The sequence below is a fragment of the Oenanthe melanoleuca genome, chromosome 2 (assembly GCF_029582105.1).
Source record: "Oenanthe melanoleuca isolate GR-GAL-2019-014 chromosome 2, OMel1.0, whole genome shotgun sequence".
NCBI classification, from domain to species: Eukaryota; Metazoa; Chordata; class Aves; order Passeriformes; family Muscicapidae; genus Oenanthe; species Oenanthe melanoleuca.
In genome coordinates, this window is record NC_079335.1 from 52,124,832 (window position 1) to 52,151,441 (window position 26,610).

At 42.2% G+C, this 26,610-nt stretch overlaps 2 protein-coding genes across 3 annotated transcripts in view; both read right to left on the reverse strand.

Moving 5' to 3' along the window:
• SPIRE1 (spire type actin nucleation factor 1) overlaps positions 1-9,856 on the reverse strand; it is a 125,391-nt gene extending 115,535 nt beyond the window's left edge. For both annotated transcript variants that reach the window (XM_056485179.1, XM_056485178.1), the window contains exon 1: positions 9,238-9,856. In XM_056485179.1, coding sequence (XP_056341154.1) covers positions 9,238-9,544 — 307 coding nt within the window. In that variant the 5' untranslated portion in view covers positions 9,545-9,856. The remainder of the gene's footprint in view (positions 1-9,237) is intronic.
• Positions 9,857-11,944: 2,088 nt separating this feature from the next.
• On the reverse strand, positions 11,945-25,530 carry CEP76 (centrosomal protein 76). Its single transcript, XM_056483021.1, has 12 exons — positions 25,220-25,530; positions 23,596-23,751; positions 23,191-23,272; positions 22,612-22,836; positions 21,936-22,121; positions 20,130-20,227; positions 19,344-19,472; positions 16,750-16,941; positions 14,617-14,783; positions 14,191-14,524; positions 12,759-12,976; positions 11,945-12,299 (listed from the first exon to the last, which is right to left on the reverse strand). The coding sequence occupies exons 1-12, from the start codon at positions 25,466-25,468 to the stop codon at positions 12,161-12,163; spliced, it is 2,175 nt and encodes a 724-aa protein (XP_056338996.1). The 5' UTR covers positions 25,469-25,530; the 3' UTR covers positions 11,945-12,160.
• Positions 25,531-26,610: the final 1,080 nt, after the last annotated feature.

Below are 26,610 nucleotides of genomic sequence, written 5' to 3' on the forward strand. Positions count from 1 at the left end.
TTAAGTCATAGAACAGTCTCTGTCTGCAAGCAAGATTAAATGGTTCTCTAGTAAACAGGTGAAGCTTTAAAAAACTATTTCAGCTGCTGAATCTTAACATAAACAGACTTTTTCAGACTTCAGAACCATTCAACTAGATATTCATCTGTGAAGCATTTTTACCAGTCTTACTGCCAAAAAATATTCAACAGTAATTTTCCATGACAATTTTCAAATAGAAGCTAATGCATTCATTACTAGTAAACAGCATAACTTTAACTGTCAACTCCAGTTTATAAACAAACTACAGTTTGGAAAATTAGATCATTCTTCACTCTCAGCTTATTGAAATGCAAAGAGTGAATAGTTTTTAAAGAAGGAAAGTGACTTACATAGGAGGTTTCATGTATTTCTAAAAACAGTCTTCAGAGAGACACATTTGACAGAAAAAAAAATATAAAAAGAAACCCCAAACCTTCATATTCATTTTTTGTTCTCCAAAATTTCTGTTTGAAAAGTATTCTTCTGTCAAACTCTCAGCAAGAGCAGTCATGACAAATTTTCCTCATACACTAGGGAAGACTGTCTCATCCTTTAAGGCAGGAGCTCCCTGTACTCCTACCAATGGTAAGAAGCACACATTTAAGACTGAGTTTTAAAAGCAACATAGATAACTCAGAATGTTAGAATGGACTGACCCAGGGTATTTCTAGGACATCACGTGGTATATGCCAACCCATCTGCACTCCTCTATCTGAAGAATCAAGCTACAGAGTTGACTTTAGTGATGTGACCACAATCACACAGCCATTTGGGCTATCATCAGCTGGTCTAAGAGCCCTGCAGGTCAGAGCATCTCCCTAGCCTTCCTCTAATGTCTCACACTCTTCTGCTCACATCCACAGGCAGCTCCTTCAAGACAGCTTCTTCCAGAAATGAAATTATAAGCACTGATTTTTTGGCAACATTGTGGCTGATGCACATATTGGCAACAACCCTGAAACTCATTTTGTGTTAAAGATTAATTTTGTAATTAAATGTCACAGCCTACTTCTGCAGGTTTGGAGTGAAATCAGGCTGCTGTGCTACAACAACAGAACTCAAGTTGCCCTCAGGAATGACAGACATTGCCTGTATGTACTGGAGGACGGTGGAAGAGAAGGATGAAGAAGGAACAGAAGGGCTAACCTAGGGAAGAGGAGAAAGGAAGTATATGAGACTCACTAACTCAAGTCACGACCTCAAATTAACAATAAACTGAATTTGTATTTGCTTCCTAGCTTCTACATCTTGAAGAGTCAATAGTAGCTACAACAGTGAGCTTTTCTGTGCCTTAAGAGAATAAGGACTCAAGTGGGGGAAAAAAAAAAAAAAAAAAAAAAGGAAGTTTAGACTCACATTTAAACATCCAGAAACTGTAGTTTGATAACTTTGGAAATAACAAAAACTGGAGATACGGTAAGTAATCAGATTAAAACCAGTTAAAACTGGTCAGGTTTAGTTACCAAAAAAGTTCATCAATACAAGAGTCAAGATAAGCATCAATAAAAGGAAAGGGAATGAAAGAAGAAAGAAAAGGCAATCATGTCACAGAAGGAAAAGAGATAAATTTACAAAGAATGAGATTTGTAATTAGATGTAGGGAGAGGAAAATATTGATACAGAAGAAGTGAGCCAGGCTGAGGACAGACACTGAAAACTTGTATGATAAAAAGAAAGAGGAAAAAATAGAGGAAAAAAGAGGAAAAAGATAAATACAGGCAAAGGGTATCTTAGGAGTAAAACACATCAGGATGCAGGGAAGAAGGTCAAAAAGAGCAAGAACATGAGGAAGCGGAAGGAAGCTGGATTAGGACTGGATTAGAAGAGGTAATGAGAGACCCCCTCAGAGCAGGAAGCACAGAGATTCAAGTTCTTAAGAAAAATACTTAGGCTGTGAGGATCAACACATCCTTCCTTTAAACTGTAAGAAGAAGGGAACAAGAAATGGGATGACGTTTTAGAGCTTGTGGCTTTCTGGATATGACTCACGATTTCTGTATCAGACTACAGCTGACATCTTAGTAATTATATGCCTCATTTTTCTGCTTAGGAAAGAGAAAACTGTAAAAATTTTAAGAGATTACAAGGAAAATTCTTAGTGAGGTTTCTAGACCAACAGCAATCAGGACTTTCCTTCCCTGTGCCAGTCTTTTTCATGCCTTTTTCTTTCTCCATTCAACACTTCACTGAAGTTTGAACAGTTTGAACTTCACTCCTCATTTTGAACAGCCATAAGCACTTTTCGTCTATTGCACAACGGGATGACTAGAGGTCTTCTGTATTAATACCCTGTTAAATTTTGTAATAAAAAGATTTCAAATTGCAAATTAACAAATCCATAATACCTTAGTGCTACCCCCTAGGATATAATTACATGGTCACTCTATGTCCTGTCTCACTTCTATTCTGCACATGGCTGTGATCAATATACGATTTTTCTATATTCCACTGCTCGCTCTCTTTAGCAAACTTGTAACTCTTCCTAGGGATCACAGCAATTTTTGTTATTCTAAGATGAATACTGTGGTAATTCTGCATCTCCAAGTGTTGCTGGACTCCATTCATAGCTGCCAATCTCTTCTGTAGATGCTTAAATACAGATACTGCATTCATCCTCCTCTAGCCTGTATAGGTATGAACACTTCACAAAAACAGTGGGAATTTGCAGAGCTCACATGTCTTGATTTTTATTTTTTAAAATTTCTGTTACTCTGATCATATTTTAATTTTTCCTGGAGCTATCCAATTTGCCTGCTCATTTAACAAGTATGTGTGCTCCTGGCAGAACTGTGACTCCATTCAAGTCATCAGCAGTTTCCCCCATCATTTTTCATGGATCCAAAGCTTCAAGCAGGTTACAGCTTTTTAAACTGATAACTCAGCACTACTCAATCTGTTAAGAACTGTCACCAGCTGTAAATAAACTCTCTCAAGTAAACGAAAAAGGAGTTCTCTTAATTCTTCTCTACCTCAGCTATGTCTTTGCAGTCTTGTATTTGCATTATACAAAGTGACTCATCTCCTTTTGTTCCTCTTAAAGTGCACAGTAATAAAATACAGTAATGCAATAATCATAGTTGCATGTGTCATGCAAGCTGTTTTAAGTTTTTATCAGGAATAAAACAATATTGTCTCTTTATTGTATCTGATGCTGTAACATGATAAACTAATTCAGAAACAAAGACTAAACACTCCTCAGTTTCCTTTTGACAGAAATTATGAAAAGGCTTCTTCACTTTCATGAAGATATGTTCATTGCCAACTCGGATGCAGGATGTCACACACCTTTAATCCTGTTACCTGCAACACCTCTACTGCACACCCAGCAAACACACTCAGGCTTGGGTAAGACTCATCCACAGCTCTGTTGCCATGCAGGTCATTAGCACTGCCTGTCACTCTGATCCTGCCCTGCTCAGAATTGTCCTGTTCAAGGCTCTCTCTCTCTTTCTCTCTTCCCCTCTGTCACATCCCCTCTGTCACACTCTGCTACTGCCTTTATTTTAAAAGCCCTGCTTGTGCTCCCCCATTCCCACTCATTATCTCTCACTGGGCACTGTAGAGTAAACTATCACCTCCAGCCAGCCCTGAAGCTGTACTCCATTATCCATTACCTATTCGGCCCCCCACCCCCCCCAAAAGCATCTTTGTTGTTTCTCCAGCAATGTCCCACAGGGATGTGATATTTACTCTCCACAACATCATGGCAGATGTCTCATTTCTCACTCTTCTCTTCAATTACTGTTAACAATGAGAACTAAAATTCCATTTTCCTTTCTAAAGCAATTTTTCTGCATTAGCCAAGAAAATCTCTGTTAAAAGCACTACTGTCTTATCTTTTACTTTAAGTCATTATTAATACTAGGAGCCCACAATTCCTCAAAGTTCTTTCAAAGTTCAAAGTTCAATGTTTTCCTTAGGAATAAACACAGTTTTCAGACAACACCAAATCAGAGTTCATTTGTCCACGGCATACTTATCATCTTCAACATTTCTCCATATAAATACAGGCAACGAAGGTCACTTATCCCTGTTGGCAATTTACTTCCATTTCTTTTGTGCAGGCATTTGAAATATGCAGCTTTTTTAAAAACCAACTACGTTATCTTGTTATGCTAGGATCTTTTCTTTGCTTATTTCATCCTCCCCTACCAGAGCTGTGTACAATAGGATGCTCAGCATCTGCTGATATTCACAGAGAGCCCATGTAACTCCCAGTGCACGGGATGTATCCGCATAAGCCATGACTGGAAGCCTTCCAGTTCACGTACTGGGAACCACGCTGATGACAGAAGGCCTGCCATAAATAAGGCCTAAGCTTTCTCTCTTCCACAGATCAGTAGAGCAAGAAGAGATAAAAGCATCAACTCACTGAGGCTCCTCTCTGCTGTCTAGTACTTTTTTCTTCCTACCTTGATATCCAACATAAAAATACCTACATAGGTAACTCTTGCACAAAAAAGTGATCAATACATCAAAATTTATTATTTTTAAATACAGATGTTTCTGAATACCCTTGAATTAGATTTGAATTCCAAACATAAATAAGTCTTCATCCTAAAGGTACTATTTATTTTAGCACTATTGATAGCAACACCTCTTTCAAAACTTAAACATCAAGAAAAGTTACTCCCACCCATCATCTTTAAAAAGGGCCAACAAAATTAGAAGAAAAATGGTAGTACATTCATTTTCCTCTAAACATCATGTATATTTTTCCTCAGCAATCCACCAGGGACTGATAGATAAGAATGTCTTCATGCACACAAGTCGAATTTGCATTTATTCATCCTGTTTCTCTATTCTTGCCTTCCAAAACCTGGGCACACAAGGATGTAAGAGGGACATGGAAGTCATTAAAACTGCCAATACAACATAAACTATTCTTCTCCAGCATGTCTCACTCTGAGCCCTCCAAGTCCCGTGAAAGCCACCATGCAGTCAACTTTTCTGTGATCTTTTTGATTCAAAGCCAGAATACTCCATGCATTATGCCCTCCTGCTGAACACCTGGCAGATTTCCAAGAGAAAAATCTGCATAGTACTCACTTCTGCTAAGACCATCAGTAATTTCCCTGTGTGCTTTCTCTCCTAGGGCTGGAAGACGAGGCAAAGAAGGGCCACTGACACTACCACAGTTCAGGCTCTCAGGAGGGAGACGGAAGGAGTGCCACATTCATGCCAGCCCTTAAAGCCAACAGCTGGAAGTGAGCCCAACTCGGTGTTCAAAACACCCTTCTTTGCCACTTTCTGAGATCCTCGTGGCTGTTCCTCTTCAGGAGCTCAGTGCAATGCCCAAAGCTTGTTGCTGCCTTTGCTAAGCCAGGGGTCTGGCACTAAAAAAATATGCAGGGAAAACCCTCCTTTTACCAAGCCTTCTCACCACTAGAACTGTTCTGTTTCCCACCTCTGGAAAAGAGGTGGCACAGCCTCTGTGCTGGAAAGCAAGAGCTCCTTATCCAATTTGCAGCAATGACACAACCCCAACGGAACAGCCCTCAGCACCCTGCAGTATCCTGGTGCCCCTGGATCCTGGGCGTGATGTCAACTGCCAGCTCTTGTGCAGGTTTTCTGCTCCTGTATCTATCATTTCATTATTGCTTCAAGTTTATAAAAAACATGTGTAAATGTGGCTCTGCAAGAAGAGAGCTTGGAGGAGTCAAACCCCATGTTTACCCCAAACATTTTAGCTGGTTCAGAAGTTATTTTTTATTGCATCTGACATTTTACTGGATGTCACCGTTAGCTCTTTTCATATAAATTGCAAGTAACACAGACTGCTAAAGCACCCATTAGTTAAAATAAATTCTACACTGTATCTCCAATTTCACCATGGGTATTTTGAAGCAACCCACACTTCTGTGGTATTTAGATGTCAGACAATGATCCGTACTAAGACAACCACAGTGAGCTTTACGTTTATTTTGCATATTCATGCAAAATCTTCTTTCTTTCTAACTTTGGTGCTGAAAAATAAAAAGGTTTGCACTGCTCTGTGAAAATATGCCTTCATGTGCATCTATCTCTAGAGCAAACTCTGTGGCACGACTGCGTTTGCTCCTGACTTTGCACAAGCCCCACTGACAGGCGTGACTGATCACATCGCTGGCCACAACCCTGGACAAAGCCCGAATGTTCACTACCCAAAGACACCATTCTTCAGGGATTCCTTTATTTGCCCACACAGGACTCTATTGTTTACTAAAAAAGAAACAAACAGCCAATATTTGTTCCTGTGAATTATCCAAACCTATGCACCAACCTACACCTATACATTTTTTATGTATTGCTAGAACGAAACAGCTTTACAACTCAGAGCGTTAACCCTATTGCTCTGACAAAACTCCTGACACAGGCATTTAAATCTAAATTGTCTGAAACACAAAGGCAGGAAAACAATTAGCAGGAATCCTTCCCGATCCTCCTCTTGTCAGGGATTCAGGTGATACCAATGGTGACATGAAAATGAACAACTGGGTGGCACTTTCATCCTTCATCTTTTTACTTCTTTTTAACCATAACCTTATATTTTTTTAAGATAATGAAATATTAATAGATCACACAGAAAAAACTTGAAAGATCTGAAAATCAGTCTCTGGTTTTGTTTAAGGACTGAGGTTCAACTCCAAGGGTGTTTTTCTGCCCCGCTATCAGCGAAACTCATCTCTTTCCAATCTCAAGGACATTTTTCTTCAATTCCTATGTATTGTTACTTGGCATTTCAAGTATTGAGCATGAACTGGAAAACTGTTTCACAAGAAACTGCTTTGGAAACGTATCATCAGTTTCTTCATAATCAGTACTTCTTTCCAAGAGAACTTTAATTTGCATCTTGAAAGTAAAATTACTGTGACATACAGCTTCAGGGCTGTGCTGTTCTGCTCCCCAGGCCACAGAGCTAGGGCACTGCTTCTTCCTAAGCTTCCACTGGTGCAAAAAGAATACAGGAGCCTGCAAACAAATACCCATTCCAGAGACTCAAGCTGTAACTGGCTGAGGAAGCTCATTAATCATCACCCAGAGAGAATACAGTGAGCAATAAGGAAAAGAACAGGAACAGCTCAAAGGATACCAAAGCAAAGCAAGCCTTCTGTCAGCTCCTCAATATTCAGTATAGTGAATTCCCAATTCAGTATATCATATATATAACAATTTCCAGTGAAAACCTGCTCCAGGTTTCACAAATCAAAGAACACACAAAATCCCTCATGGGAGCTTGGAGGCTGAGTGGCCTCTGTTTCCAAAGTCTATTCAAAGACAGGTAGATGAGGCAGGCCAGGGGCAGGGAGAGGACCCCAGGAAGAATCCTGCCTCTTCTCAAATCCAGACACCTATCAGCCTGCAGCTGATGGAAAAGAGGGTTCACTGGGGATGCTTTAGGAATGCACAGCTGGCAGAAAAATCCCCACCTCCCCTTTTCTATAATAGGCACTGGAGGGGGTACTCTCCCTGGGATAGCTCCCGCCTCCTACTTTCCTGGGAGGTCTTAACAGACTGGTTATCTTTGTTTTGATACATATATACACTCTCTTAAGATTCTCAAGATAAAAGCACATACACACACTCTTAAGATTCTCAAGATAAAAGCACACACATGTAGTGTTATACAAAATAATACATATACTAATAAGGTGGAAAAAAAAGAAAAATAGAGCTGGAATACTAAAAAAAAGTCTCACCATGCAAAAATTTAGATGTGGTATCAAACATACACAGGTTAGCACATGCTGACTGAAACATTTTCAAAGTAAAGCTGTAGCATAAAAAAACCATGCTGGATATCAGTGAGGGGCCTGAACTTTATAACCAAGTATATTTAACACCCTCCTACAGCCAGTAATGATACACCATAAGAGGAAACAGTGTAAGTCCACCAATAGCAAGAAAAAAAGCCACAAAATGAAGAAATTCATAGTAAATGAATGTATTTCCTTCAATATGAAAGAAAAAGGAAAAGGTCTTGATGTCATCTCAAAAGACTGTAAGCAAAAGCAGCACACGACATGCAAGACAGAACTCTTCAATGCGCTTGTGACATGCAGATGCCTTGGTCAGGAGAGCATTTTCCTGAACTTCTGGGTGTTAGTCTGGTATTTAATTAACATTACAAAGACCTGGGTTTTTAAACAATTTTAAAAGCACACCAGATCACATTTAAATGGAAGTCGTTATTAGACTCATTAAAATTGCAGAACTCAATTATGTCCTTTCTTCCACTAAATATATTTTGATATTTGCATGTACCACTAGCTCCAAACTGGATTACTGCAAGACTCTGCCAAAAGACTTTTCAGACAGACGCTGTATCAAAAGGCTTCATTAAATTGTAACACCAGGCATAATATTCGTGCTCTAAATACTGAGGGCTCCATTAATCCCATTTGGTGAATTTACCACTGCCTTCTGATTCACACAGCTTTAAAATGCTGAAACCTCTGTCTTCCCGGAGAATTCTGTGACGTTGAATGTGGACTACGCTGGTACTGGGGAATACCATTATGTATCGACCACATCCCCCTGCTGCCTCTCTTTGACTTCTTTTCAAAAATCGAGCTGCACTTGCAACAAAAAAAATACAGCTTTCCACATTTAAGATCAGCAGCTTTGAAAGGCTGAGAATCAGACATACGCCCTCATTTTCCTTTCCAATTTAAAATACGCTTTCCTGGGTATTTTAACGAAACAGATGGTAGGTGCTAAGCCCCTGTACACGGCTTTCTCACTTACTTAGTGTCAGCACACATCTAAACGGATCTGTTTCTAATAGATGCCTTTTGATGGCAAGCTGCTCCGGGAGCCCCCGCGGGATGCACGGCCCGGCCGGAGGAGCCCAAAGAGCAGGGAGCCCGCGAGAGCGGCACTCCCGGTGTGCGGATGGCACGGCATCGATTACGCACCAGGAGAGACGACGCAATTATAAAACACCGAACCCGCATTCGCCTGCCCGTGCCCGCGCGCAGGCGATCGCAGCCCAGGCGAGGGGTTCTACCATTCCACGCACGACACCGAGATGCCGCAGGGACACACACACACACACACACACACGCAGAGCCCTCACAACCCCCGGCACGACCGAGGAGCAGGGCGCTCGCCCAGTGCGACCCTCGGGCGGGAAGGACCCCCACGTCCCGGACAAAGGCTGTCGGAGACGGGCCCGACCCCCGGCCGCTGCCGCGGGGGGCTGCGCGGGGTGGGCGCCGGCGGCCCCGGCCTTACCTGCGGCGGGCGGGGGCGGCCGGTCGGGCTCGTCCTGCTCCAGGGTGACGGCGCCGTCCCGCCAGACGCGGAGCTGCGCGGCCGCCGCCCCCAGCCTGGCGGCGGGGGTCTCTCCGCGGCGGGCGCGGGCGCGCAGCGAGGCGCAGCACTGGTAACACACGGCCCACGCCTGCTCCTCGTTGATGGGCTGGTTGTAGAGTCGGAGGATCTCCTCCAGCGACAGCGCCTCCGGCTGCGCGCCGGAGCCGCCGCCGCCGTCCTCCTCCTCCTCGGCGGCCGGGCGGGAGGCGCCGGGCTGGGGCTCCATGCCCTGCGTCCGCCGCGGTGCTCCTCGCTCAGTGACCGGCCCCGCCGCCGCGGCAGCGGCTGCTGATGCTGCTGCGTGCGCTGATGCTGCTGCCGCCGCTCGTGCTGCTGCTGCCGCCCGGTCCCGCCGTGCTCATCCTCTCCGCCCCGCTAGTGCCACCAGGCCGCCAGACGGACAGCCCGGCCCGCGCGGCAGACGGCAGGAGCCAGGAAACAGGCAGGAGTCAGGAGGAAGGCAGGCACAGGATCGGCGCCCGGTCCGCCCGCTGCCGCGGCCGCCGCAGGGGGAGCGACAGCTCATAGCAACGCAATGGCGTCCTCGTCCTCGCCCGCCCCCGCCGCGCGGTGCCGCCCGCCGCCGCAGCGCCCCCTGCCGGCGCGGCCGCCACGGCGGGCGGGGAGGGTCCGCTCGGGGCTGCCACGGCAACCGGCGCCTGCACCGCCGGCCGGCCGCTCGGCCTCCACCTCCGCCCCCGCCCGGGACACCGACAGGCGCGGGGCACCGAGCCCACAGCCCTCGGGCCGCTGCATCTGCGCCGAGTGTCGGCAACCAGCACCCCCAGAAACAAACAGCTGCCACCGGGACGCGGGATGACACTCCCTGCACCCCTAAGTGCTAAACGCCTGACACCAACCCGCGCCATCACGGATACAGTGTTAGCAGGTCCCCGCTTCCACAGCAGGAGGGCGAGAGCCTTCGAACTCCAGGGTCTGGCCTCCCAAAGCAAACACTTCCTCCGGGAAAGCTCCCGGGGACGCTAGCAGAGTTAAACCAGCCCGGTCTGGAAAGGGAACAGGGGAATCCTCTTCCAAGCAGCTGGGAACCGCCGTCCCTGCTCCTGAACACACCTGGCACCAAGAGCACAGCCCTTCATGCCAGCTTCGCCCCAGGCAAACGAGCACTTTCATGCAGAAAAACATGAGATTAAATAAGCTGGAGCTCACACGGAACACACGGCGTTTCTCTCTAGAGTTCTACCGCTCAGACGTGAAAGGAAACTCAAAATCTCCCGTTCGCACCAGACCCACTGGGAGCCGGGAGGGCGTGAGGGAGAGCGCCGGGAGTGCCCCCTGCCGCACACGGGCGGTACTGCACCTGGGCAGGGCCCTGGCTGCCGGCTCCGAACAGCCAGCTCCCCTCTCCTCTCCCCATTCCCATTCCAGCTCCCCTCTCCTCTTCCCCATTCCCCTTCCAGCTCCCCTCCTCCCATTCCAGTTCCAGCTCCCCTCTCCCCATTCCACTTCCAGCTTACTGAATGTCACTGCTCTTTCCTCTTGTGTAGCATACAGGAGTGCATATAAGATACAACTGGTACTTCAATAACGTTGTTAAATTTGGCAATACTCACCACACAATATGATCTAGCCTTTCAGGCTCCATTTAGACACAAGAAAATTGGGGGAGAAATTGCAGCTTTTATCAACATCCTGTATGCTGTATAAAAGGCAAACGAATGCATTTTGATCTTTCAGGTATAAAATGAAAGATAACACAAAACCAGATTTGTAAAGTTAGCAGCAGGGCCAGTAAGTACATAATGTACTATTAGAGTCCTAAATTTAAAAATCCTCAGTGCTGCCGTATGAAGTGTTTAACACTTGAAGAAAAAAGACAAAAATGGTGTCACACTGCCACATTGCTGATTAAATGTACATGCAAAATGCAAACTCCTGCTGTACGTGTTGCAAGATTCTCTAGGATCAGGTAATATTTTTGCTCCAGCACCAGCAGAAAGAGTTGGTTCTTTCTTACAAGTAGGACCAAAGGAGCCAGTGATGGGCTATCACTGACAAATAATGGCTTCTACAGAAGAAACCAATCAGTTTCAGATGTTCCAGCGTCAAGAAGAGATGCCTGGAGTTTACATGGGGAAAAACATGAGAGGTATGGTAGGGAAAAGGTCAGTAAGCCCAGCTGTTTGCTATTTTGCAGAGTATAAAGACTTAAAGATACATCATCATCCACAGGTTTAAGACAGACAAAACCACAGACGGGTAATTAAGTCCAGATGTGAGAATTAAATCATGAATTGTTATCAAGCAAAATGGTCTGACTACTTCTAACTCAGAACCTTCTTAAGGCAACGAGGAAAAATGCATCAGGATTAACTACTTTATCTAACCCATCACAGCTATTCACATTTTCAGTCACTGTTAGATCCACAAGAGGGAGAAATAAATGTTGCTGTCTGAAGGACACATGCTTAAACACCAGTATTTCTGGATCTCAGTCACTCACAAAGTACACCCTGTACACTTCAGGGAAAGGAGAGGTAGAACAGTCTCTTACCCTGCAGAGGTAAAGCCAACCTACTCCTAAATAAATTCTTACACCAATTCAGAACTGCAAAAAACAAGCCAGTATTTTTTGCATACATTTTAGTAACTTGACACATTCCTATAAATATAAAAAGCAACTTTTATTACAAATAATAAATTCTCTTTATAAATACAATCATTACTGTGTACACAATCCCCTTCAATACAATACACACATTGTGGTGTTCAAAATCAGTGGCATTTATATAAAACACTATTTTAGTTTTTAATGGAATAATTTTTCACCTCCATACATTATTTTGTGGTGCTAAAAAGGTATGACTAATTTGTGTTTTTTTCAAAGGACAGAGCGGTATTTACAAGCAAACATGATCCAAACAGCACACGCAGATTCGGGGTATGTAAACACTCGTACACGAACTGCAAGTCGCACTTGGTCTCCCCTACAACAGATTATCTCTTCACAGAAAGGAGACCTACATGACAAAAAGAAACACAGGAGTAACAGACAATCCTAAGACATTGTTAAAACTTCTAATTACAGAGTGCAATTTTTTTAAAGTGTGACTAGCATTTAAGTTCCAATTAATATGAGTCTGTCATTACAAATAATAATATTGTTCTACAGCACAAGGGCTGTCGCCTTGGAGGAAAATTAAACAACTGCTCATCTTTTTAATAAGTGCAGTGAAATTAAATTAACTCCATGTTCTTCAATTTAATACACATGAAGTCTATCACCACTGAATCACCAATGTAACCTAAAAGCTCTGTACCCCATGATCAATTACACATACCACACCACCCTTCCTCCAGTTCTAACCTAAGGAAATTGATTTTCTTTAAAATTCATTACTAAAACATTACTTGCAAGTAGCAATTAAGGATTACTATTTAGTTTTAACATATATCTGTATCTTTACATTTAGACTTACCGAAGACATGTGGCAAATGCTCTCCTGGCATTTCTGTGCACGAAATGGATGGGAAACCCTTTGAAGGTGTGACCATCAGGTACCGCTCTCCTTACAGAATCCTGAAACTCTTCATTTCCTGCAGAAACACCTGTTGTGCGTTCAAGCTCATAGGCTGCTAATGCTGGTGACAGCAGATAGGAGAGATGGTCATCCCAAACAGTGGAAAGGTCAAGATCCTGGGAGGCAAGTCACAGAACAATGGTAACTGTGTAGATGGTACATCAGGATATGCCTACATTTACCTACTGTATAGGTTGAAATAACTACAAACATCTTTATCTTGGTAGTTAATGGCAGTGAACTCATGAAGCAGTGAGCTTTGTGTATTGACTCACACATCAACTGGGAGAAGCAAACACCACCACCAGTAGTAAGTGACACCACAAGCATCAAACATTGATCAAGGAATGAAGTTAAACTATTAGACTTAAACATTAGGCCAGCAGAGTTGAAAACAGACGTTTCAGCTACAGTATCTCTGCATGAAATATAAGATATGCATAAATACACAACAAAAATATGGAAAAGATCAACTAAGATTTGGCTGACATTTTCTCAAATGTCTCATGGAAACCTTTTCTGAAAAAGCGATGCACAACAGCCCCCCAAAACACAAAGGCACCTTCCTCCTACCATCCCAAATGCAAAGAAGTAGAAAAATCTGCCATGTATGTATTCAACACTGCATGAGACTCATACTTTCAGAATTACTTTGCCATCCTAAAGGTTGAGCATCGTGTGGGGAGAAAAAAATGAGAAACATTCAAAAAACCTCATTAAAAACAGACACAAGCTAACAGGGACTTAAAATATCATTGCCTTCATGTCCAGCACAGAAAGTATAATTTCTGGCACATTATACAGTGTAAAAATCCTGGTAAAGGACAAAATTAACTTCTAAAAATATCTGATTTTGTAAAGCAGTCAGAGTAAGATAACAAAAGCTGAAAGCCTGCTTTTATCTAGGAACCAGAAAACATTTGTGCTGGACTGGCAAAGCCAACTAATAACCAGATTTCATCTCCCTGGTGCTTTTAGAGACCCCTCACATGGGTGGTCTGCTGGTGCCAGTAAGCTGAAGATCACAGACACAGAATGAGGGGCAAAGGCAGGGTGGGAGGAAGAGCCCACACATGAGGCTACAGATCATCACTGCACATAATAGTATGTATGATGTCTAAACCAGCTCATTACACTCTTCCCAAACATTTTTTCAGTTGATTCACTTTTCCCATATCACATTTCTGCAAAAGCAGAATACACATTGCAAAGACACAAGTATGTGAACTAACAAATGGCTATCCAAAACAAGTTAACACATGAACAATTAACTTGTTAATTAACACATTAACCTCTATTACCATGACAGGTCACTGCCAATCTTTCTCACCTTTCTGTATTCAGAGACCAGTATCCTCAGCTGCACTTCTATCTCATTGCTTGTTACAGCAGCATCTATTGTAGAAGCACACAGAGGAGGAAAAGGGGGAACTGAAGATGCTCCCCCAGGAGGACATATAGATTTTATTGCTTCTCCACTCATGGGTTTCCATTTAGATTCATCATGCAGGTCAAATACACACAGCTCCACGGCATCAGAGGGCTGACAATTTCCAAAGAACTTTTGATGGTTGAAGATACAACCTATTGTGCGATATGGATACAGTGGCTTGGGTTGTTCAACTAGGGGAGGGTCATCAGGGTTGATAGGTCTGTGGATGTACCTAGTCAAAAAGATACAACTTCTTATTAATACAACTTATTTCAAGGCAAGGTAAAAATATTTAGATGGGACAGATGTATTCTTTTTACTCACCTATGTCCTGTTAAGCTCTCCCAAAAAGTAATTGTTCCATCAGACCCACAAGTCATTACCCAAGTATGGGGGACTCCTTTTGCTTTTGTTCCAACACACACAAAGGCTTCCAATCCAAACCCAAGAAGAAGACTGCACAGAAGGTTAGCATGGTCTTCACAATCACCCTAGACAATAAATACTAATGAGCTGTTTTGAGTATTAGGCATGGATAAAACCTTAAAGAAAGAAAATAGTGTTATTTCTCAAAGCACCATTTAACAAGTCATGTTTCTCCCCTATTTATCTAAAGCATGTATCAAAAGTCAGGATTTTACCATTTAAAATAGCTAAGTTTTAGTTTTCTGTAATAGAATAAGTGAGTTAAAAATGCATGTTCTAATGATAGACTGTTGATACTGTTTGTTCAAGTATAGTGTATGACTAACACTGAGAAATATAACTACAAAATACCTCCAAGTAACCCAAAACCAAAATCTATTGATCTGCAACAACAAAATCAATGTTCTAATTAAATGTGAAAATATATATAAAGCAAACACCTGAGGCAAGACTAGAAATTATATAGTATTTTCACACAGTTTGGAAATTTTTCACTTAATAAAATGTAATTCTACTGGTATTTCACTTTCTTGAATGTGCTGTCAAACTTCAGAAATTAAACAAAGATAAAACAAGGTCCCCACAGATCTAACTTTAAAACAGCTGGGAATCATGTGCAGCTGTTTCTTCCTTCAGTCAAAAAAAACATTTATCTCATAAACACATTACTACCACTGATAATTCACAGAAAACAATTTACAAATGCAATGTCTAATATCCTTTGTCTCTTGAATTCTTTACAAACGTGAGCTGTAAAGTAAGAACAAAAATTGCTCAAACAATGAAGGCTTCATAACACAAAGTACAGCATTCAGAAGCAGAACAGAAAGGCTCTTTAGTCACATAATTATTCAGAATGTTGAAAATGTAAAATTCAGAGATCTTGGATGTATCAAGACAACACAATCATGTCCTATCACAGCATAAAAAGGAAATATGCAGAAAAGTAGGATTAAACAAGTTTGTAGTGAACCTGTGTTATTTTAATAATACAATACCACTCTCCACAAGAAAAATATTGATCTAGCTGGTGTCTCGGGGACTAAATTCAGTTATTTTCCTACAGTTTTCCACTTCTGACTTGAAGAACACTTTTCTCTGTGCCTCGAAACACAGCAGTCCTCAAAGTCCCTACTGTCACCTACATCTGGAACCCAGTGGGTAGCCAGAGCTGCCTTTATATACCTAAGCATCATCTGATATTCAGAGACAACAGCCAATGCCTGCTCTACGTGGTCCTGGAGGCAGATCTAAAATCTGGGATACAGCTCCTCCTGCCCTGAACACATCTTTTAAATGCAAGCATACCAGTGATGTTATTTTTGAAGGCGGAAGTATCTCCATGGCAATGAATAGCAAGAGGTTTCAGAAGTGATCACTGTTACTTCTCATAAAACAGATGAACTATAAACCAGAACCAGTTACAATTTGTTCTGCTTATTACAGTCATATGATACAAATATCAGGCCACCAAGAACTAGGCTGAAACTTCCAGTGAAAATTCCTATCTTGCAAAAATGGAACAGAAAAACTGTCAGCATACTTCAGCCCCTCTATTGAAAAAAAAAAAAAAAAAAACAACAAACCAAAACAAAAAAGACACACACACACACACAAAAAAAAAAAAACAAAAAACAAACAAACAACAAAAACACACGACAAAGAAACCCCACCAAATCAGCAGAAGAGACAAGAGACTAAAGAGACTTTTTCTACTCTTCCTGGATTAGCTCAGAATTTTAACTAGTTTCCTGCACAGTAGCAGGGATTCATTGGATGATAATATGTGTTCTTAGAGATGCAACAGAAGAGAAGCAGTTTCAGTGTCAAAGAGATGCACTGACAAATGGACCTTACTACAGTAGTAAAGGAAGTCTGCTCCAAAGCCTTCTTGCCTACTATTTACAGGTGTTTCTCCTCAAGCACGACCGTAACAGAACCTCTAAATGTGATTTTATGCGCAGAGGCTGTTTTGAACTCCTGCCCGCAGTCAGAGCAGGACACCTCCCGCAGCAGGGCCGTGTCACGCACCTTGTTCGTGCACAGGAAGGCGAGCAGCGTGCACCACTGCTCCTGCTTGCCGCCGCCGCCGCCGATGAGCGCCGCTCTCTCGTGGCCCAGGACGCTGACGAAGCGCGCTGCCTGTCGGGGCGTGTCCAGCAGCCGCCCCGCCCGCAGAGGCCTCACGTACGAACACACCGGCCGGTTCACCCCGTTCTCATCCTGGACAGGCCAAATGGGGTTATTTGCCAGCTGTGCAAGGGTCCCAAAACGCTAATCTTAACTTAGACTTTTCTCCTCTGGGATGCATCCTCCCTGGAATAAGTATCACTTCGGAACAGTAAGACATGAAAATACCTCCAACATTAGGACACAAGACCATTACATCAACTCATTCAGAGACATCACAGATTTCATTCTGGCTCTGTCCCTCACAGGGCATTCTGGACTAAATGTCTGAACACCAGGAACAGCACAGGCTGCAATTAATCCTCTCAAATGGGTGAGGAACTGTTCATGATCTACTTGCTTTCAATTTCCACATTATCATCAAGTATAAAAACAAGCCAGAACAAAATCTCACACACCAAATTCCACAACGACCCCAAAAAAACCTTTCCCCAAAAGCATTACACATTCAGGAACTGATTCTAGAGTTTAAGAGGCGTCTATTTGCTTCTGAATTTGAATACTCTACCTCTTTTCATAATAGCAAGCAATAAAAATTAGTCAAAATTAACCAGATCTATTAAGCAACTAGATCTAGTAACTAGATCCAAATTAAGCAATAATACTAATATTTTCTAAGTTCTTGTAAAAATGAAAAAAATAAGATCACTTAATAAAAGGTCTGTTTTATTACATGCTGCAGGCAAATACTATGATTATCATATATTAGAACTATTTCAAGAAGCATAGAGGTCTTCAGTTCCTCACTGGGCTAAATTGGTACTTTTATGCTCATATATTTTTAAAAAGGATCAAAGCCTTTTAAATCTCTGCAGCTTCAGGAAATTATGGTCCCATATTTTTACTGTAGTCACATATTGTTGCCGTTAAGGTTTTGTCATGCTTTTCCAGCAAGCTGGTGGGAAAAAAAAAAACCAGCATTTTTCTTGAGGCTCACTGGAATCCTGTTGAAAACTATTTCACAGCTCAAAAGCAATCTAAAAAACACCAGAGGCAGGATTTATTTTTTAAAATTGTCTCATACATATAATGGCTGTTTCTGCATTACTCATCTAAAATTTGATGGTAACTAAATTATCAAACTAATCTAATAAACTCATTTCTGTTCCCAGGAAGTTTTGCTCAGATTTGCTATGGCCAATGGGAGACTCAAGATAAGCTATATATAGGTACCAATCTAGCAGGAGCCTAGTTCCTATCCTATTTCATTATAGACTTGTTTCTCTTTGTACCCTGCCCTGCAACCCTTAAGCCTTTGTATTTGTTCTATTTGGAAGGGAATTTGTTTCTTCACAGCAGCGCTCATAGTGCTGTGTTTTAGATTTGTGACCAAAACAGTGGTGTGAGCAGGGCTTCTATAGCATAACACCACTTCTGCTTCTCATTCTGCCACCACACAGTTGCAGGTTCAAAAAAAAGCTGGAAGGGGACACAGCCAGGAAAGCTGACCTGACCAACAGGATATTCCATGCTCAGCAATAAAAACAGTAGGGGTGGGGAACAGACTTTTCTAAACTTGTCCCTGCTTGGAGACTATCGGGGTATCTGTCTGCTCTGGAATGGGGTGACTGACTGTCTTTGCATCACTGTTTTCCCATTCTTCTTTTCATTCTTTCTTTTGTTTATTAAACCACATTTATCTCAACCCATGAACTTTTCCTTGCTTTTGCCCTTTTTATTCTTGCTCCCATCCCACTGATGTGGAGTGAGAGAGTGACGGGGTGGAGGCTCAGCTGCTAGCTGGGATTTAAAAGTTCACATCACTCCTGCACACTCAAGCACAGCCAGAAGGGAAGCTGTTGCCTCATCAAAGAGACACAGATTGCTTCAGGACACTCCTCTGAGATACGAAGTCCTGTGGTAGGAAAATTGCTACTATGCAGGGTAAATTCATAGCATGAAAAATGCAAGGATCATACCATTCCTTTTACTGAGGAACAGTTACTGAGGGGCAACTGATACAGTAATTTATCTGACTCTAATTATGACTGTAGTTGTTGTGTGACATAAACCAGAGAGACTGCATTGCAGACTACACAGAGTTCAAGTACTTTGAGGATGTGCTCTAATAGATCTAGGAAGTCCATTTTTTGTAACTGTTTTATCTGGTACAAAATTTATCTGAAATAGTTTGTACAGATCACCTAAGTCTCTGCCATTTGTGAGTATTCAAGGACAAGACTAAGCAGACTTTTTCACTTGGTACATCAGAGGTAGTCAGAGCAATCCTCCTGTCTGCATCATTCTATTATAAGCTTCAGTAGACAAACTCAGTCCTTACAAATTCAATTTTTCTGCACAATATATCACATGTAGCCATGAACTGAACATACCCACATCATAAATCTATACAGATTTCACATACATATAAAGTTAAAAATAAAATAAAACGATAACTTAAAGAAAGGATTAGTCTGTTTGTAAAATTGACAAACCTGTGCAAAAATCTTTACCAGCCTTGTGTTGTGGGTAGGCCTGATCTGCAGGTATTCTCTCCACCACTGCTTAGCATACACAAGAAATAAACGCTCTTTTTCTGCTGTTTTCTGACGTTCCAAAGTGAACTGTAGGTATGAAAAACAAAACCCATCCTACACATACTAATTCCAAACAGGAGAAAATGCCATAATCAGTAATTACATTAACACCACATCCTGGTATATGTAAAATAAAGCTTAACATTTTAAGTGTGTCAAGCAAATCCCTAGTATTTTTAAATGGAAATCCAATTAAGGAAAACTTCAAGTTGTATTTCTTGTTTGTAGGTTAATATATTAGGCTTGACTGAAGTACTGTTCATTTTAAGTAATGCATTTCTGCACAGAAGGATTGCTCAGATTTTAATGTGCAGGAGAATATCTGCATGCACCTTCAGGCATTTACTGGCTTTCCAAACAGAATAGCTAACTTGAAGTTACTGTTTCACATGGGAAAGAGCAAGAAAACATATATACTACCTGAAGAAAATTAGATATATCACATCTTTCTTTTTTCTTCAGAGGTTTTGATATAAGTAATTAAAAAATCTATGACAGTAATATTTTGAGCAATGTTCAGTACAGACAATGTAGTTTTTTAAAGGTAATTATATTTAAATTTAAAAGAAAAAAAAGAGAAGTATTAAACATGCAAAAACCCCACAGCCCTCAACGGCTACAATTCTATACTGAGCTTCCCCACCACCAACAAAAAAATAAGTAGCCCTCCCAGGAAACACTTACTTGAGTACTTATTATTTCTGAAGAAAGTGTCTTATTAAGATGCGGATACATTTCCAGTCTGATGTTTAAAACGCCAACAGAAACCTTTGATTCCGTACCTTTGAAATAAAATAAATTTTCATCAGTTCTCTCATATTCAATTTGCTTAGACTATTTCAGCCAGGCAGGGGCAAACCACTAAAATATGTATGTTAGCCTTCTTTAAACATAGGCAAAGTAAGGATCTTTATTTAAATTTAAACTCAAATGAGGCTGTAAGAAAGCATCATATGATGAAAAAAGTACAGGTGTGTACATCCCAGGCAATTATCCATGGCCTTATCTGCAGCCTGCAGTTGGACATATGAGATGAATTCTAGAATGGTAGTCTAGAAATGTCTAGAATAGGCATCTAAAATCAAGTAAGAGAATCACACACTGTAAATGTGCCTACTCCTACAAATTACACAAGTAGCTCAAATTTAAATAGTTGGAAATAAGTGAAGTTCATCTTCCCTTAGGACACAGATCATTATGAAGGACCCTGGCTGTCATATAAAGAGATTAATCAACTTCAAAAAACTCCCCAAAACAACAAACAAATGAACAACAACCCCCTCAACTTAATGTTGCCTAATGCTGAAAATGTCAAATTACATAAACACTAAGCAATACAAAATAGGTTACAGATGGATTCATAAGCAATACAAGCAATGGAAGCCTCACATAATAGTTTATCTGCTTATCTGAGATGGCAGCATCCTTTGATGCTCTTGATGCATTTTGCACAATAATAGGAGTTTGAAAAGGAGAAAAAGCACTGGATTTATTGGATTGATACTTTATTACTTAAAAAAAAATCTAATGAGAATTAAATTTATGTTGTTCCATCACCCGTTCGAGAATTAAACTCAACTTATTTGATATGTATTTCCAAGTCATTATAGAAAATTAAAATCAGAATGGCCTGGGTTTGATGGGATATAAGAGATCATCTAGCTCCAATCCCCCTGCCATGGGCAGGGATACCTGCCAAAAATCACATTGTTCAGAGCTCCATCCAACCTGGCCTTGAACACTTCTCAGGATGTGGTATCCGCAGCTTCTCTAGGCAACCTGTTCCAGTGCCTCACTACCCTCACAGGAAAGAATTTCTTCCTAATATCTAATCTAAATCTATGCTCATTCAGTTTGAATCCATCTCCCCGTGTCCTGTCATTATCCACTCTTGTAAAAAGTCTTGTACGAAGTCACGAGAGACCTAGTCTTTATTCACTAAATCTTATCCTAAAAATTTGAGTTGTAACTCCCCAGAGGAGGACTGGGGACAAATGATACACAAAAATACATGTGTACTAATTGCACCCAAACCAAGCCATTCAGAAAATGTGTTTTTCAAGCTACTAGGATAAACCGGAGCAGAGCAGAGATCCCTTTCTCCAGCAATTGTTAATTTACTATCAAAGGCACACAAGCTGGATTTTACTCCCCTGTGCACTGATCAGATATTTTCCTGGAGATGAACTACTGGATTTTTGTTTGATTTGTTTCATTCTGATAACTTAACCAGATTTTGCAGATAATCAACAGTGGGAATTTCCAGACATGAGGACCATTTTTACATGGGATGTGAAATACTCATTTTTAGCAGCTCGGTAACAGAAAAATCTGACCATTAAGCCTTCTAGGCATTTTCTAAGGATACTTTACAGTTACTTCTGAATTGAAGAAAAAAATTAACTAATCAAAAATACTGCTTTAAGCTTGTAAGCAAACTCAGTACCCAGTATTTTAAGTCACCATAACCTGCTTATTTTTTGTCCTTACCTACACCCAGGAGTTCCACAGCAACATTTGTTATGCCGTTCTCTGCAGCCAAGATAGATCTCCACTCCAAGAAATAGGATGCTACCAGTGTGGTCTCACCAAATGTGTCTGTCTTGATCAGAACCATATGCACTGGGTCACATATAGATAACATGGTGGTTGCATCCACCATCTTACTTGCATCACCTGCCATTATTAAATCAAAATAAGACAGAAAGAATACATATTATCATCCCAAGTTCTTCTCAGAACTTTAAAATGCTACAAAATACAATGTATGTAATAAGTATAAAGAATATCTTGAGTCCAGAAGTGTAAGCAATGGTCCCATCTCTAAAACCATACTCATTTTAGGACAGAGCTACAGAGAGATTACAGAGAAGATAAAATTATTTTTGTAATTGAGTACTGCAACACAACTAGTTCAGATACATAAAAAATTAAAATGGATAAAGTTGGTCAATTTCAAGTTATTTTACAGTGAAAAAGAAGGAAAAGAGCAAGAGCAGAGAAAGATCTACAAGTGGCATAACCCAATTGTGTAATCAGTTTCCTCAGGAAAACGTGAAAAAAACAGGAAAGAAATTCACTAAATAATACCAAACATATTTCATAATAAATCTTAGGTCAGAAAATATCCCAATAGCATCAGCTTTAAACTTGCAATATTCCTTACCTAGGCTATCCTTGTGTATTTCAAGTAGAAAACCATCTTGAAAATCTGGCTCACAGGCACAGGGTACAGGTTTGGAACGGAAGCGCTGGTTTCGAAAATATAAACACAGAGTGAAGGTAGAACAGATCTGGCCAGGCAGAGGCTCTGGTTCCTGAAGATGGTCCAGAAAAGCTTTTCCACCCAAAACCTGAAGGTAAAGATACCTCCGTGTTGGGTCAATGTTAGCTGTAAAGTGTAGCAATAAAAATGAAGAGACTACAAACAGAAAGCTTAAGTTGTTAAATATCAGCTAACTAACAGGAGACTAGCAAAAAAAGAAACTTCTTTGAAACATGTGCATAGGAGAAAGTGATTTTAAAATATATGAAAGTTATCTTAATGTAGAGTAAATTAAATAATAATAATAAATCATACTTAATACAATACTAATTGCTACATGAGTTTACTCCTGTGGATAAGCAGAGGAAACATCCACCTTTATGCCTTCATACTGCATTACTAATTCAGAGTGCAAAAATCACAGACTCCAAATTTATTCCAAAACTATGATCCAAACATTTAAATAAACAAGAAACATACTTTTTTTCAAAACTGGTGGTTCTCTGTCAACAAAATGTGTTGATGGTTTTGGAGCCAAAGTCCTCTCCGTTTCTTTCACATCCTGGAATTACAATTAAGACTTTTTAAGGAGGCAAAGCATGCAACAGTGCTCTTACCACAGTCTACTAAAAATTAAAGAATCCTCTATTACATCTGAATGCCATTCCTTAGGTATGCTCCCTTCTAAAATGGAACAAATATTTTCAGTGCAATATTATCACCAAACCAACTGCAGCATATGCATCAATCTTCTCTGCTCCTATAATGTCTCAAATCAGTAACATCCTTACAAACGTCCAGAAGCAGCATAGTTTCACTTTGTCAAAACACCACATCAGTAAGAGGAACAAGCAGAAATACTTCCCCTCCTCAAAAGCTACTCACAGTTACAAATTTAAGTTCCTTCATAACATCATCAATGATTCCCCGCTGTCTTAGGGCTTTTATCAGATCTTCTGTGGACAACTGCTGATGCTCAGGCGCCAGCTCTTCTCGTATAGTCTCAGCAAGAACTTCTCGTATCCTCCCATGGACATCCATCTGAAAGAAAATTCATTGTGTGTTACAAACATCAGCTCTCTGTATGGCAGCAGGCACAACTTACCAATTAAGTCTGTAATGCTAAGAGTATTTTCCTAGGAACACAGAAATAACTACACCAAAAATATTGATCCTTTCAGAGCTATTCAAATGAGCCAGTATCTTAAAAATAAGCTCTCCCAGTAAAAAAAAAAAAAAAAAACCAACCCAAAAAAAAAAAAAAAAAAAAACAACAACAAAACAAAAAAAAAAAAACCAAAAAACAAAACAAGCATACAAAACCTAGGCTTTTTCACTGCTCTTTTACAGCAACCTATCTTGACCTTCTCTCCTTACAAAAAGGTCTGCAAATCCATCGATTACAAAATGGTCACTATTCTAATTTCTCAAAATTCAAGCTTAGTACAATACTAATAATTTTTCCCTTAAAATTCAGGCTTAATATAACAGTTCCTTATTTTTTAAGGGAAAAAGTACACTTTTATTCAGATAAGGCATAGAAGTAGTAGATCTCCCCTGCAAACTTTTCCTATGCTCAAAGGGATGTCTGAGAATGTCTGACATCCCTTTGAGCATAGGAAAAGTTTGCAGGGGAGATGTCTGAGAATGTCTGCCCCATCATCTGAGCTGTGAAAGCAAATGGATTTATAGAGCTGTCTCTCACACTAAAAGGATGTTAAGGACACAGCCACCGGGACCTGAAATAGAATCACAGAATGACCTTGCTGGAAAACACCTTAAAGATCATCTCATTCCAAAGGCCCGGCCATGGTCAGGGACACCTTCCCTGCCCGGGTCACTCAGAGCCTCACACAGCCCGGCCTTGAACACTTCCAGGGATGGGGAATCCACAACTTCTCTGGGCAAGCTGCTGCAGTCCCTCAGCACCCATTAGAATGAAAAATTCTTCCTAATATCTAACCTAAATTTGCTCTCTCTTTCAGTTTGAATCCATCTCCCCTTGTCCTGTCACTACAGGCTCTGGTAAAACGTCTGTCCCTTTCTCTCTGAAGGCAGGCTCCCTTCAGGTACTGGAAGACTGCTATAAAGTCTCCACTGAGCCTTCTCCAGGCTGCACGATCCCAGTTCTCCCAGTTCCCAGTTCGAGCCCTTTCTCGAAGCAGAGGTGCTGCCTTCCTTTTATCATCTTGCTGGCCTCCTCTGGACTCGCTCCAAGAACCCCGTTCTTCGGTGTGACAGGTAGGAATATTCACCACTGGGCTAACAAGCGATATAGGACTTACAGCCTCCTTACTTATTTCCCCGTCACTTCAAGACCCTCGCTCAAAAAAGCAAGAAAACGACAAAGGGGCGCCTGGAAAACACCTGCAAGTTGGGAAAACAAAGCGGAGCGCCGGAGCGGGCGCTGCCGCCGCCAGCGGCGGGGCGACACCGGCACGGGGCGCGGCACAGCCCCCTGAGGGCCAGGGGAGGTCTCTCCGGCAACGGGCCGCAGCGCCAGCCCCACCTTGAGCAGCTGCTGGTGGATGATCTGCTTCAGCTCCGAGGCTTTCTCCGGCGGCAGCGACATGGCGGAGCGGCCGGGATCGAGCCCCAACCGCCGCGCAGGGAGCGCGGGCAGCGCCGGCACCGCCCCCTGGCGGCGGCACGTGGGCGCGGCGTCCGCGCCCCGCTTCCTTCCTTCCTTCCCTCCCTCCTTCCTTTCCTTCCTTCCTTTCTTCGCTGCCCGCTTCCCTCCTCCCTTCCCGGCCGGCATGTTCGTTCCGTGCGACCGCGGCGGGGGCTCCGCCGCCCCCGACTTTAAAGGCTTCACTCTGCTCATGGTGAGTCACGCTCCTGCTCGCCCTTTCCCCGCCGTCGGTCGGTGTGAGGGGTCAGCCCTGTGCTGAGGGCTCCGCTCCGCTCCTGCGGGACGGGACACGGCGGGCTCTGGTGTCTCTCCGTGCCCTGCCCGGGGGTCGTCGCTGGGTACTTGGCCACGGGATAAGCGGAGAAGGCGCACGGCAGGCGGTGTGGGTGAATCTGCCGAGGAAAAGAGGGTTCGGAGGACTCTGTCTGCAGCAGACCTTAGCGCGCTCTTCTCCGCCTCTGTCAACTTCTCCCTCCTCCGAACCCCCGGTTTGCCCCTGTCAAGACGATCCGTGCCCAGCTGCAACAGCTGTATTTTATTTTAGAGCAATAGCTATATGCTATTGCGGAGCTATAGCTATATGCTGTTAGTCTAAAAATTAATGCGCCCTATGTGCTTTTACCGGATTTGCAGCACCCGTAGGTTGCCACTGCAATAAAAGATTGGGTTGTTTTTCTTCATTTAGATGCGATATATAAATGTTTCCAATGTTAAAAAAACAATTAAAAAATCATTCTGCTACATGTAAATCTCGGGTTGGGATTGTTTTAGGAAGTGTTTTTATCGCCTTCACACGTGGTGTGACGATGTGTTTGTGGGACGAGCGCTCCGGCGCAGGCTGCGGAGGGGCGAACCCCATTTCTGCCCCTCGCTGTGTTGGCTGCAGGGAGCCCCATCGCTCCCCTGGCAGGGCTGCCCAGCCCGGGATGACTGTGCAGGCTGCGCAGGAAGCCATTCCCGGTCAGCTGACGAGCGGCAGGAAACACACACATCACTGCCGAGCTGCTGGCCTGGCACCGCCAGGGAGAGGGACCAGCCGGGACATGGGAACACTCAGTGCTGCCCCGGCCCCCTCCACCCTCTGTCAGCCACAAATCCGCTGTCTTTCCGCAGTGGGCAGCAGCAGCAATTCTTAGATTTGATTATAGATTAGAGGAAAGCAACCGAATGTTTTATGATTGTTTTCCTGTAATAGTTCTTTGGAAGGACACAGACTTTTGACTTTCTCTTTCCATATTAGGTCAGTATCAGCCTCGATTGATGATAAC